We start from the raw sequence: 13,936 nt of genomic DNA on the forward strand, positions 1-13,936 counted from the left end.
TAAATACCTCCTACTGTTTGCCATTACCTCATTATGCATGCAGCAGGTACTTATTTCTGTGCTGCTTCTGACAGCAGTTTTGCAGTGGTTCATTTTCACCCTGCCTATCTCATCTGTGCAGGATGTACAGCTATTATATTAGTGAATAGCCCATAAACAACCTGGACATAAAAAAAGTGCTATCTGAGCTGGGTTTTGCTTGCATAGGGTATCAGGAAGATGCAGAGACTGGGCTGCTGCACGTGACTGTTTGCTTTGTGTATTCTGTATGGTTTAGTTAATGCAAAGCCTGAAGTTGTGCTTCATGGAGCACTAGTATTGCCAGCTTTTGGAAGTTTTAGTTAGGGAACAGTACAACAGCATAAATCAGAGTGTTAATTTTGCAGAATTCCTCTTGCACCAATGATGCAAATATTCTTCACGGCTATTGAAAGCTACTGATGTAGTTTCAGTGCATATTTATAAAAGGAATCTAAAATTTGAACTGTAAAACATGAAGAAAAAGGAAATAAATATGAATAAATATGAAAAAAGTGCATAAATATGAAACAAGTATGAATGTTGTGTGATGGGGAGGTGAACATAAGGTGATCTATCAGCCACCTTCTGAAAATCATTATGCTACACTTCTTTTAAAATTATGACATATAAATACAAGTGGTCTTCTCGTATCACACCATTATCTTGTTTCCTAGATTATGAAAAAAATCTATGTATTACCAGTTGTATTTTTACTGCTGATAATGCACCACTTCTCAGTTTACATCTCAGAGCTCAGACTTTCTCTGAGAAGTGTCATCTACCCCATCTCTAGCCTAGCATAATTTTATCTAAAAATACAGTAAAAATAGGTAAAACTTCATGGAATAGACATTTATTCTTTCTTCCTTGCCTTTGTTTATATTTATTAAAACTGGACAAAAAATATATAGGGTTTAAATAGAGTAATATATGAGTGAGATGAGGAGAAACCTGGTTTAATAGGTTCTATTTCAGCCATTTACACAGAATAAACAGTTAGTTTGCCTTGCAGTGTTCTATCCTTAATGTTTTGCTACACGATGGGCAGTTGCAATAAAACTTGATTGTGAAGCTACTGAAGTTTCACATCTGATGCACGGCAGCTTGTCTAAGACATTGCAGAATCTGTAACAGCTAAATGGATTGAACCAGTATGGTTTACACCTTTCTTCTTTTTTTTGCCCCCCTTCTTCTTTTTCTTCAGTTTACAGAGGAAGTAGAGTATAGGCTCTTGCTTACAAGAAGATCTAGATCCATCACGCTTTATTTAATAATATTACAGCTGTCAACATGTTCAACAAGTACAGCAGGCTAAACAATCCTGGCTGAATAGAATCATATTTACTTAAGAGTACTGCTCAGCTTAAACTTGCCAGCCTAATCTGCCATAGCTCCACTGGCTGGAGACAGAAGTCTTAAGGTTGCTTTGAGTCAGCCACTTGCAAATACAGGAGCCATATAAACGTGTGCTTTAAGTACAGTATATTTCTTTACACCTGCACTCTGTCTGTATCTCAACAGGATCTGTGAGGCTAGGCAGAGTCACTTGGGCTCTGTGTTTCTCTTTCTACCTCATTAAAATAGTTAATGCTCACAAAAAGGAATCTGACTCCCTTCCCTGGAGAGGGATCGCATTCTTGAATGAAGATAAGAGACCCCTTCCTATGTCTGAGACTGTTAGAAGAGATGTACTGATGGTATTAAAACTGCTTTGAGAGCCACACAATGGAAGGTGCTCTGGATAGATATGCAAGCCATTATCTTTTCCTTTATGCCAGTGGGGTGAGGTGTCCCATTTCCATTTGCTCTGAAAGCTTTTATTTCAGCTGGCTGTACACTCTCTGTATTATCTTTTATACGGTGAAAAATATATTTACAGGGTTTCTTTTGGCACATTCTGCTTTCGTCCTTTCAGATTACTGCAAACAATCCCCAACAGCAAGGAGTAAACTGTTATTCTAACAGTGAGTTGAAGTGAGAAGCTTTCTATAAAAGAGAAGATCTATGTAGTACAGCTTATCTTGTCAGCTATATGATTAGAAAGTAGACTACCTGCAAAACAATATATTGTACGTGACTGAAATTCAAGATGCAATTCTATGAAGGGTCCTGATGGTGCCTCTATCTATAAAAGTCCATCAGAAATACTTTATAAACCACAGTAGGTAAAACTCAGCCACTAATGATAACATGGTGGAAGATAAGTCTCACTGCAGGAGAAATGTTTTTATCAGAAGGCTGAGAAAGGCCCATTATAAACAAATAATAACTATATATTTTCACTCCCCATATCAGACAACCTGAACTTTGAATAAGAAGCAATTTAATCTTTTATAGCATTGTTATTTGTGAAAAGGAATTTAAAGGAAACTGCTAATGCCAAACAGAAAAGTTTCTGGTCAACCACAGACAATGTTTCACCTTCCACATATTGCAACTTGGCCATCTCCTCACATACTATGTTTCTGAATTAGATTACAGACTCAGCAGGACACGAGCCATGTCTTATCATGCTTGTATTTAGCTCTGAGGAAATAACCAGATCGCATAATAATTCTTGGCATATTACTCTAACCATTGACAGTAACTGCAGAAACAGCCATCACTGGATGCTCTAGCACTCATTTCTTTTCCTCCAAGAACAGGTTTTTCTCAGTAAACAAAAGGTAAATCTCAGCATTGCTAAGCTCTGCTCAGTTCCAGATTTAAGCCATACATCTGTCTTATGTGCCGCATAATTTACCAATAATTTCTATCTAATATACAGCTGTCTAGTCTGTCAGGGAGGGCCCTGTCCTAGCACAGATACTGTTGCTGAGGAGGAAACATTCTTTTAAATTCTGAATAGGGATTGAGATTTTTCTTTCTGCCTGTACATCACACATGTTGCAACTTCAGAATAATTTTAAGTAGCAGTGCCTGTTAGCACTATGCCTGCTGAATGGAACCCTTCTTGTAGAATTATTCTCCTATTGGAGGGGGCATAAAAATCAAAACTTGTGCCTAAGGCTTTACTGGCACCTGCAGCTGCCAGTTGCAACAGTGCCCTGACTTGCCTTCTTCATCCTAAGCTCCCTGTGGCCAGCAGCACTGTAAAACATGGAGAAAAGCAGTGGCTCTGGAGAGCAGAGCACCCTTTCCAACCTGCACAGGCACAGGAATCAAGTTGTCATACTTTCACTATGCTGAGCACAGCCTGTAAAAAGAAACAGAATTTGCACGTTGCATAGACTTATAGAATGGTTTAGGTGGAAGGGACCTTAAAGATTACCCAGTTCCAACCCCCCTACCATGGGCAGGGACACCCTCCACTACATCAGGTTGCTCAAAGCGCCATCCAGCCTGGCCTCGAACACTTCCAGGGATGGGGCATCCACAGCCTCTCTGGGCAACCTGTTCCAGTGCCTCACCACCCTCATCATAAAAAATTTCTTTCTTGTATCTTTGAAATAGATCTTTCCTTATATCTTTGTGACCCTTTTGACAGATTGCCAGCTTTCAATATAGAATGTCTGTATGGCATCATCTTTTCCTTCATACTAAACTTAGTGTTTGTGCGGGGTTAAGGATTAAGCTTTATGTCAGTTTTTTTCCAAGTATGTGAAAAAACTGCTGTTGTAGATCAATTTTTACGTTAGTACTTTTTGTATTTCCCATTGTTCAGAAAGAATAATGTGGTACTTTGCAGAAAGAGTCCAGGTGGCACAGTCAGAAATATTTAAAAATCACTTTCTTCTCCTATCCTGACAGTACATAAAACTTCTCTCTTCCCCCTAACTCCACTTTTGCATGGCTGCTACCTGTATCACTGTGTTAAGTTTCTGTATATTCCCAGCCCATGAGAATGAAAATAAAAATTGTAATTTGCAGAAATTTTGGGGAAAAAAACCAAAGAAAAAGCCCCCAACAAAACCAACATTTAAAACCTCACAGTATTGCTTAATACTTTCCACAAGTATCTCCTGGAATCCTTACAGTGTCACCATTCATTATTATTTATTAAATCCTAGTAACTGCTACATTATGACATTTCTTAACTTTAATAAAATTTGCTTCTCTTGACAGATTTGCAGCTTGATGCGAGGTGGAATAGCTGAGAGGGGAGGGGTAAGAGTAGGACATCGTATTATTGAGATCAATGGACAAAGTGTTGTTGCTACTGCTCATGAGAAGATAGTACAAGCATTGTCGAATTCAGTGGGAGAGGTAAGAAAACAGTGTCTTAACACAATATTAAAATGACACCTGAGTAAATTGGAGTTGAGCACTAATAACAAACAATTAACAGATCATTTTTTGAACAATTAGATGCACATTCACTACATTTTTCCACTCATTTTCAAGAGTTCCTGGCATGATTCTGAACCTTCAAGCTACTGTTTGAATTAAACTAATCAATTAAGGGAAGAAATTGCTCAAGCATTGACTCTTGGCTTATCACTACAGCATCTGCCATAGAAATAAATTAATATTCAAAGAGCGAGAGATTCAAATTGATATGTATTTTAATAATTTCATTTCCAACTTACCTTGGGAATAAGTTAAGACATCTCTCTCCAGTACTTCTAGAGAAATCAGCAATGAATGAACAAGATCCTCCAGTTTATCAAAATCCCTACTGAATTTAGTGGTAGTGTCATACACAACCCTGGCCAGATCTTCCACTACTTCCTTTGCCAAAAATCAAAGATAGCTTGTTTTCCTGTGGAAAATGATATTTGAAAAATAATAAAGAGTACATGCACGTTGGCAGGAACAAAGCTGTAGATTTCAGTAGAACCTCGATGCCTTTATGGTACCTCTTTGCTGCTAACATCTGGATAAAATATGAGGACAGTATGAAACTTTTTCAGCATGAAGAGACCAAGATGTCAAGGCAGCATATGGCTGGTGAGAGTCTGTATTATTTGTTAGTAAAGTTTACGTTCCTTCTTCTCATGTTGTCTGATAGGTACTTTGAGCTGTTACTACAGTTCTGATGCAACTTTGATTACCTGATGCCTTTAATCCTGTTAGTCTGTAAAATCCCTCTGACACTTATCACAGTACTCCTTTTTAGAAAGAACTTACACTAGCCATGAGAGAAACTGTTCTACCAAACTCTTGACTCGCATTTAAATATCAGGCAATAAAGTCCAAGTTTTGTGTTCAGAGGACCATACTCCAGTTAGGAGAAAACATGTACAAAATGACACTCCCACAGGAAAGGAAGATAGAAGACAAATCTAAGTTCAGTTAATACCAGAATGAATTTTCAGAGATGTTTGTGCTGCTTCCTTTTTAAGGGCTGTAATTGGAGTAGGGTATAGCAATAGAAAGCGTTTAGGTGTCTTTTTAAGCTATATGATGCTGCATCCTGTTGTTGTCATTTAAAAAAACCCCGACACACACAAAAAAGGCAAAGACAGCAAACCAGCTTGTCAGAACCAGGGAACTTTGAACTAGAAACCTTGGTAACATTCACATCTATAGAAGCCAGGACAATAAATGCACTTACACCCCAGGGACAGACAGATTTGGCCTCATGGATGATTTTAAACTAGTAACATTTCTGTTAATTTCTGTGTAAATCAATTGACAGATTCACATGAAGACTATGCCAGCTGCCATGTTCAGGCTTCTAACTGGGCAAGAGACACCCCTATACATCTAGCATGCGACTCTCTCTTGCAGCAAAGTAACTAAATGATTCCATCAAAGCTGAAGCCCACATAGCTGAAGAAAATTTTGTATTTTGTATGAATGAAAGGCTTTGAAGCTGACCTGAGGACTCCGAACCAAGGAACAGACAGGTGTCTCTGCCTTTTCTCTCCTTCCTTTTTATTTCTTTGCGAAAAATTGATGAGAAGGATGGTCAAGGACAATAATCACTGACAAAAATCTTTGTAAAACATTTAAGTATTTTGCAACATCTTCTAAACTCTTTTCTCATAGAACTTAAAACATATTTATTTGTAACCTTTATGTGGAGTGATGTATGTATGTCTGTCTTGTTTGATAACACGGTGAATGTGAATATTTGATGAATGAGACTGCAGGAAATGGCAGAGAGAAGCAATTAGAGAAAGTTATGGCTGCTTCCAGTTAAAAAAAAAATCCCAGTCCCATAAAGTGGTCCAATACTGATGGCTTTGCATAATTTTAAAACTGGTGCCGAATAGATGGTATTTCAGTGGAAAGGAATGTGTGCAGTTAAAACTTTTAGATTCTGATGTAAAGAAAACCACTGTAGTACTTGATATTGTTATGACAAGTGTAACCTGTTTGGCAAGGTGTGAACATAAACATGTAACAAGTGTTTCATATGCTAAATAAAGAATAATTGCCACAAGATTAAAATCAAAATATTTATTTAGATACATATTTATTTTTAATGCTTGTGATTTTTATCATTTAACAGAGTTATTTCATGGATAACTTATTGCACAGGTTGTGTAATGTATGTGTTGGGCTGGGGTTTTTTTCCTTTAATTTTTGCATATTACCTTTTTGTTTATATTAGCCCAAAATGGGAAAGCCATGCTTACCTGTTTCTGTCTTTTATAAAGCATTCTTATTCCTAAGGCAATGTGTTCTGAATGTAAATTGTTTTGACAAATAACCTAGCACCATCACCAGTATTAGAATGTGTGTAGATAAAAAACCTAGTAGTAAAGTTGTATTCCTTATGAGATAAATGTTAATTGGTGTAACTTCTCGTCTAGATTATTTTTTTTGGCCAATGCCTTGAAGAAAATACACTGTGACTTAAGAAGCCTTACCATGCAGTAACTAAAGAGCTTTAGATGACTGTACTTCAAGGAGTAGTGTGTTGCATGCAACTGACCTTAGGAAAGAATTAACTTACTATCACTAATAAATCTGAAATAATAAAGGAAGCTTGCTTATCTTGTTTGTTGTGTAAGTTTACGTAATAAAAAAAAAATCCAAGTAGAAGATCATTTAATTCTTCATCTAAGTGCAGTTGCAAAGGTCACAGATTATTTTTTTAAAAAGGAATTAATCTCTTGAATTAGGAATTTGTGTATCATTATTATCTTGAGATTAGATGCTTTCAATTAGCATACCTTGTTGCCACTGGATGTCACTGTAACTTCACATCAATACAGAAGCATGCTATAATTAAAATACATTAAAATGGATGATTCTGTAAAACTTAAACTACCCATCTTCAGCTACATTCCTTTGTGACCTTTTCACAGGATGTCTGCCCAGCTCAGAGTGACACAAATGAAACCAGTATATGATTAAAGCTCAAATGGAAACTAACGCTACTGACAAGCACTGCTGCAAAAAAATTAAAACCCTGAAACGTCAACCTGTGGTAGGTTCTTTATGAGAACCTTTTGTTTAAGGCCTTTCCAATTTCCTCTGAGAGAGCCAGGATGAAGCTTGCACTGGAAGACGTTGCTGGCAGACCTGTGTTTATGCTGGTAATCAAATCAGTGTCAATGATACTTACTTTTTGATTTTTTTTTTTTTTTTTTTTTTTTAAGATCAATGTTAAATAAGTCATAAATACAGCAGAACCACAAGGACATGTTTTAGTAATACATTGTCAAAACTACTGATTGGAGTAACAATTCTTTTTGAAAAAAATGTTCAAGGCTCTGCTAGATGGAAATTTATCTAACTTCCTATCAGTTGGCATTTGTAAAAAGTTTGTGAAGTATGCTTTTTGGGGAAATGCAGAACTTCAAAGACTTCGTCCCTAATGCATCTTTTGGTCAAAACTCACAGAGTACTTAAACGTCAGCTTTCAATAACATACGCTACTCCATTAATAATAAACTCATGAGCATTCAGAACAAAGCAAAAATAAACCACGCTGCACCCGTCACCATAATTTAAAAGGGCAACATATTGGGGGAGAGTGGGGGGGAGCAGTTTTAATAGGACAGATCAGTTAGCCTGGCATGAAGGACACTGGAAAAATGGATTAGAAGCAGCACTGTATGTGTGTATGAATCACCTTTACATTTCTATCCAAATCAGTTGTTGAAAAAGCAAAGTCCAGAAATACTTTTTATTAAAACACTGATCATAGTTAAAACACTTTGAGGTACATTAAATAAATACAACTTTTAAGTTGTACAGCCGGTCTCTGGCGGTTTTGCAATGGTTTTCAAGAAATGCTAGGCAGCATCAGTAGCATTTCTATAAATACAGTGAAATAAACGCATTTCTGGTTGGGAAAACATTTGTTAAGACTTTACTAATAAATCAGTTAAGATTTTGCAAAAATCAGGGCTGAAATTTACATTCAGAAAAACAGGTGTTCTCCTCCTGCTGTTGGAAAAAAGTGGAATTCCAAAGGAAGACACTTTTTCCTTTTTAAGTCATCCACTATTTGTATTTCTCCCAGTCCTGGTTTCTTCCTTAATTCTCTTTGCTGGAATCACATACCTGCGAATATTATCAAAGGATGGTCTCCCGGCAAACTCCAATTAAACTGTGAGGCCTGTCCCGCTCTAAACTGCGAGTGATATGGGACCTACGTAAGAAGGCAACTGGAGAGCTCAGAGCACCACAGCTCTGAAGATGAAGATCTTCTTGAAATCGCTTTCTAGAGGTATTCACATTCTGCTGGGAACTCGTAATTACCTGTTTAAAGGGGCAGGAATGGAGAAGGAAAAAATGGGGAAAAAAAGGGTAAGAAAAGTTTTCATTTAAAACGTTCAGTCCCTGAATATTATTTCATTTATCTAATGATGGAACTCTCCCAGAGGAGATGGTGTTTATGCAGCCATCCAGAGACCCTCCCGCTTCTCCTGCTCTTACAACTGGTCAGGGCTGAGTAGTGGCTACTGGAAGGCACCGTCAGGCTTGAAAGGCATCAGGCCTCATATCTGTACGGTGGTGTCGAATCAGCAACAGTGCAAACAAGTATTGGTTTCTTTCTGTAAGAATGAAAAGGAAACCTGTGGAAAAGGCAGCAGCTCTGCCTTACAATTGACAAATATAAGTTTGGAGCAAATTAAACTCATCAGTCTCTTTTAGGAGAAAGAGATGCTTCACTGGCTTTGCTGAGGGTGAAAGAGAACTAAAACCTTGCAAGCCTGGTAAACAACCATTTCGGTGTTAATAGAACTGTCAAGCTACTTCACAAATCTGAATTATACAACTATTTTATCAAACATTCTGTGACTTATTAAGTAGATTGCTGGGATGCCCTGGACTTTCACCAATTAATAATGGGTTTTGCCTCAGAAAAATAACTACTAAAATTATTTCTTTACTGTGAAAAAACCATATGTCTCCCTGGATCCAAGAAATCCACACAGGATAAAAATTGCACCATTGGTTTCTGGTTTTATGAGCTACATAAACACTCGTACTTTTCTATACTGTTTTGCTTTGTGGGTAACTATGGTTTTTTCATTTAAAGAAAATTGTTTTCAACTTTCTAACCTTGAGGATTTCATGACCTATAAATTTTATAAAGCAATAAAAACATTAGAATTTCATTCCATACTGACACCCTATTGAGTATGTCATGATAGTATTGCTTTTCTGCCCATATGACTATGGAGGTAACTGATATGGTGCTACTTCTTTGTTCTACTTCACAGGTAGCAAAACCAATCTGACAGCAAGGTTTATTAAATGGTAACTGATACGGTGCTACTTCTTTGTTCTACTTCACAGGTAGCAAAAACAATCTTACGGCAAGGTTTATTAAATGCCTTATGTTTCCTGCTCCACATCAAACTATCTCACATGCTGTTTAAGTGTTATTACGTCCTATTTTAATACTTAGCCAGTCTCCCTCACTTAGGGATCAGCAGACTAATGCCATAGAAATTGCAGTATCTCAGAAGGGGGGCAAACAGTCCCCTAGCCTCTATCCTTAATTGTCTGTCCAGCTCTGTGGAAACCCTACAGGCAACCTGACTGCGGTTAGTCAGTGCTAAGAGCATTCTGCTTTTCAAATCTGACAACATAAAAGGAACTTCACTTCTATAGCTATCATTCTGGTAACAATACTAGCAAGAGGAGATTCCTGCAAAAAAGACATATTATTAGACATGCATTAGATAATAAAAGTTGCTGCCACTACTCATTCCCTTGTTTTATAGGATTCCTTCCAAGCCTTGTGTCTGTTTTATTCTCACTCAAGGTGAGAAGATGCATTATTCCTTCATTTGCAAAAGCACAACTTCTCAATTCTTTTTTTTAAAAATAGCAAAGGTCATTATCATTCTTCTGGCCAGGAGTAAGGGTAACTGTACTGTTCTGTTTCGATAGACCATGGCCCTGCTTGTGTATCTACCCATTCTTTTCAGCTAATAGCTTATGCTGTACAAATACAGTTGCCTGAAAAACCCAACAGATCCAAGTCAGTTCTGTCTGTCTCCATATGTAAACACAAATTCATGTGTGGAACAATCACAGGTGCAGAAAGACATTATAAATAAGAGAGGATGATTATCAGTGTGGAAATCAGTTCCCTACAGATCTCCTACAATATTAGTAGGTCCAGCTGAAAATTTTAAATGCATTTATGAGTGCTTCAGTGTAAAATGCATTGATGCCCAATAAATATAAACTTATTTCTTACTAAAGCCATGTTACTATAAAAGAACTTCTGTAGAAATTGTCTGAAGTACTTAATACTTTAAAAACATTTAAATAAGGTATTTGTCTATCATGGTTGAACAAATCTTTAGAACATAATTGGCCTACCTGGTCTATAATATTGGCACTGAAGATGGCTTCTTCCATGTGTCTCTCATCAGATTTTATTACTGATCGTATGCTGTTCACTACGTGACGTACCTCTGGAGGGAGATTACAGTTTGAATGTTCCAAAAATTTTGCCACTAAAATTTTTGTGTCTTTATAGGCCTTAAGGTCCACTAAAGAGTGTGGCCGCTCTTTTGAGACTGTGTGCAAAGCCTTTGGCTTTAGATGTAGATCAATTTTCCTTGTATCCCTCTGTTTTCCAGCTGGTAGGAAACTGCTCAAAGAATGCTGACAAGCAGAGGCAGCCATACGAGAACCAGAACCAGGAACTAAAAAAGGGGGGGAAGAATATCTTTAAAGTAATAGTTAAAAAAAAAGAAAGAAAAAAAAAGAAAAAAAGGCAAAACAAGTATTGTCACAGAAGTTTTTACTTTCTCATAAAATGTCTATTTTGTCTGAAGAATAACAAAAACATGCCATCAAGAAAACTCTGCAAAATGGGTAATTTTAGCTAGGGGTCAAGAGTAAGACTCTTTCCCATGATCAAGAAGGCCTGCATTTAGGATGAGTGGGTGGGTAATTAAAGTACTTCATATATCACAGATGTTTTTGTTACCTCTACTTTCAGGGACTTCAGCTGACATTAATGATAAAGGGGAAACACCAGCTACTCAGTGTTGCATGTGTAACTTGTAATGTTTTAGGCCCAGGCCCTCCCCAACTTTAAGGATAAAGTTCCCCTTATTTCTAGCCCTCAGAAATTATAAGCAGTGAATAATACAAGAGAGATGAGTAAGAAATACAGAGAAAGCAAAAATGCTGAACTAAAACAGAGGACTTAATTCACAGCATTTATTTTCACTTAAAGGCTGGTTCCGTCAGCACCGTGCATCATATATGTACACTGTTAGTGATTTTTCTGCCCCAAATTTTCCAGAGCTTGTGTACCAGAGGTTTGTAATTATTTTTAAAACAAAAGATCCTGCTTTAGAAAACTGATCCTCACCTGTTTCTAATGTAGCTGGAGATAATCCTGCATCCTGACGCTGGCTACATATAGGAGCCCAGGCACAATTATCACCTTTAACCAAAGACAGAGAGACAGAAAGAACACAATCAGCCCCTGCTATCCTCTGCCCAAAGCAAGGAAAAATACATTGGAATCTTTTATTATCCCCTTTACAGAATGAAACTACTCAGAAGAAATACTACTTTCAAGATGTTCATTCCTAAAGAGAGCTACTATACATAGAATGTCCTATAAGCTGTTAAATAAATCCAAATAAATATAGTTGCTGCTTGATGGTTGCCTCTGTTACACAGCTATCAAATCCTAAATATTTCGGGCCTCAGCACTGAAGCTATGAAAGGCTCCCTGCTAGGGGCAGACCTCAGACCTTCCTATTGTTTCCTTGGCAGACAGAGTTTCTTTTAGAAAATATGAAAACCACAAAAGATGAATCCCTCTTATTTCTACAAAACCAGCATTTTATTCAGTATTTCTTCCTCCTTTAAAAATAATTCTCATTCTTTGCAGGACAAATGCTATCCACCACTGATTAAGTTAATGGGTAGTGACCACTATGGTTCCTGATAATCCAATCAATACTAAGTAGTTACAGAGCATCTACAGACAGCTCCGGACATAGTTGCCTTCTAATGACAAAGTTTCTGGGATGCCAGCACAAGGATCAATGATGATGAGATCACACTGTACAGTAATTACCCCTGCAGTCTTTTTGATTTCAAGCTTGTGACAGTCAAGATGGAATAAATCCTCACATTTATGCTAAGGCTGTTTATATCTGTTTCCAAGACTGAAAACTGTTTTGAACTTCTAGGTAGATTAGAAGAGGTTTTCTTCCATATCTTCAGGGAAAGTTTATGATGAAAAGCTGGTATAATCATCTCTGGTAGAATGAATACTTAAATGAAGGAAAACAAACGTAAGATGCTACAAACATAGAAAATCTGTAAGAAATTAAGAGAGGCAGCTTCTATTCTGTCTTTAGTTTGCTTTATTATGCAACACATGAATCAGAGCATGCGTATTTAGAGGAGACACTTCAGAGGTTCTGTCTTCCCATCCATTATTATACTGCTTAATGTACTCGCGGCACAGTCAAAACTACACCACTAGATATTATCCTGAATTATCTGGAACACAGACACTATAATAATCACTCAGGCACTTAACTGATATAGCCACATAGTCTATCATATTTGATTAAGTTTATTTTAACAAACATAAGTGCTAGAAGTTGATTTTGGCCTCCTTTGCCACGATAAACTTTATAGGGAAAAGACAGAAAAAGGTGCAAACTACTCATTTCTGTGTAATTTTTTTTAAGAGGGAACTATTTCTTACAGAGACTGTATGTGACCCCACCATACTTAAATTGTCCAGGGACTACACAGTGACTATAAAGGCACCTATTAAACTAAACTTTCATCTATAATTTCTCTACTGGGAAAGACAGATATTTCAAAACAAATAAGCAAGCTCACTTGCAGCATTAAAGGATTAATGGGAGAATTATTGACTATACATACCATAAAGACCCCATAATGTCAAGATGTGCTTGAAGCACATGAATTTTTTATTGACCTAAAAGCCCAGAGTTTTATGCCAGTGTTAAAATTTCCAGATTACTAATTTATTAGATCTCATTGCTGTTGTGTCACTACGCTGTTGCACATGTGTAACATCCCTGTGTCAAATAATTTATGTTCCAAACCATGTGCAGTGCAATCAGAGTAATATTCAAGACCCATTTAACAAAACTACGCAGTAAATTTCAAGGTTGCACTTCTAAATCTCTTCATGCTGACTTGTATAGGGAGGTTAATCAGAAGATAAATTAATAATTTTTCTTAAAGTAGAAAGACCAAGTCCTAAGACAAAACCAAACCCCACTTACCAATCTGACCCTTGTATTTTCCCATTTGTGAACATGCCTGAAGCTCCCCCACCCTGCAGTTCTCCAAAATCCACAGTATGACTCTTACATGAGTTATTAGTATTAACAACACATAGTTACAGCGCTCTCTTTCATATGGTAAGTCTATCTGACCAGTTCTTCTCCTCCAGGATGATTTTAAAAAAATAAGTGTATGTTACTGAAAAAACCCAGACATTTTTCTTCTGGGCTGGTTAGCTGGTGGAGCTCAGTTGGTTCCCTTTGTCTTTGCCTACTGTTCAACTCTCTGGATGCATTTTAAAATTGTG

At 37.1% G+C, this 13,936-nt stretch overlaps 2 protein-coding genes across 9 annotated transcripts in view; one reads left to right on the forward strand and one right to left on the reverse strand.

The window, feature by feature from the left end:
* APBA2 (amyloid beta precursor protein binding family A member 2) overlaps positions 1 to 8,416 on the forward strand; it is a 110,000-nt gene extending 101,584 nt beyond the window's left edge. For all 4 annotated transcript variants that reach the window (XM_049813331.1, XM_049813330.1, XM_049813332.1 and 1 more), the window contains 3 exons: positions 4,087 to 4,227; positions 5,603 to 7,345; positions 8,387 to 8,416. In XM_049813331.1, coding sequence (XP_049669288.1) covers positions 4,087 to 4,227; positions 5,603 to 5,674 — 213 coding nt within the window. In that variant the 3' untranslated portion in view covers positions 5,675 to 7,345; positions 8,387 to 8,416. The remainder of the gene's footprint in view (positions 1 to 4,086; positions 4,228 to 5,602; positions 7,346 to 8,386) is intronic.
* ENTREP2 (endosomal transmembrane epsin interactor 2) overlaps positions 1 to 13,936 on the reverse strand; it is a 179,865-nt gene that overhangs the window by 2,705 nt on the left and 163,224 nt on the right. For 3 of the 5 annotated variants that reach the window (XR_007507562.1, XR_007507561.1, XR_007507564.1), the window contains 4 exons: positions 11,714 to 11,788; positions 10,708 to 11,036; positions 8,428 to 8,625; positions 4,551 to 4,723 (listed from right to left, as the gene is read on the reverse strand). Coding sequence is in view for 1 of the 5 variants with exons in the window: in XM_049813334.1 (XP_049669291.1) it covers positions 8,440 to 8,625; positions 10,708 to 11,036; positions 11,714 to 11,788 (590 nt within the window). In the remaining 4 variants the exon portion in view is untranslated. Of the gene's footprint in view, positions 1 to 4,550; positions 4,724 to 8,424; positions 8,626 to 10,707; positions 11,037 to 11,713; positions 11,789 to 13,936 lie in introns of those variants that run through there. The other 2 variants (XR_007507563.1, XM_049813334.1) reach the window with 2 other exon arrangements.

This window comes from Accipiter gentilis, chromosome 10, assembly GCF_929443795.1.
Source record: "Accipiter gentilis chromosome 10, bAccGen1.1, whole genome shotgun sequence".
NCBI classification, from domain to species: Eukaryota; Metazoa; Chordata; class Aves; order Accipitriformes; family Accipitridae; genus Astur; species Astur gentilis.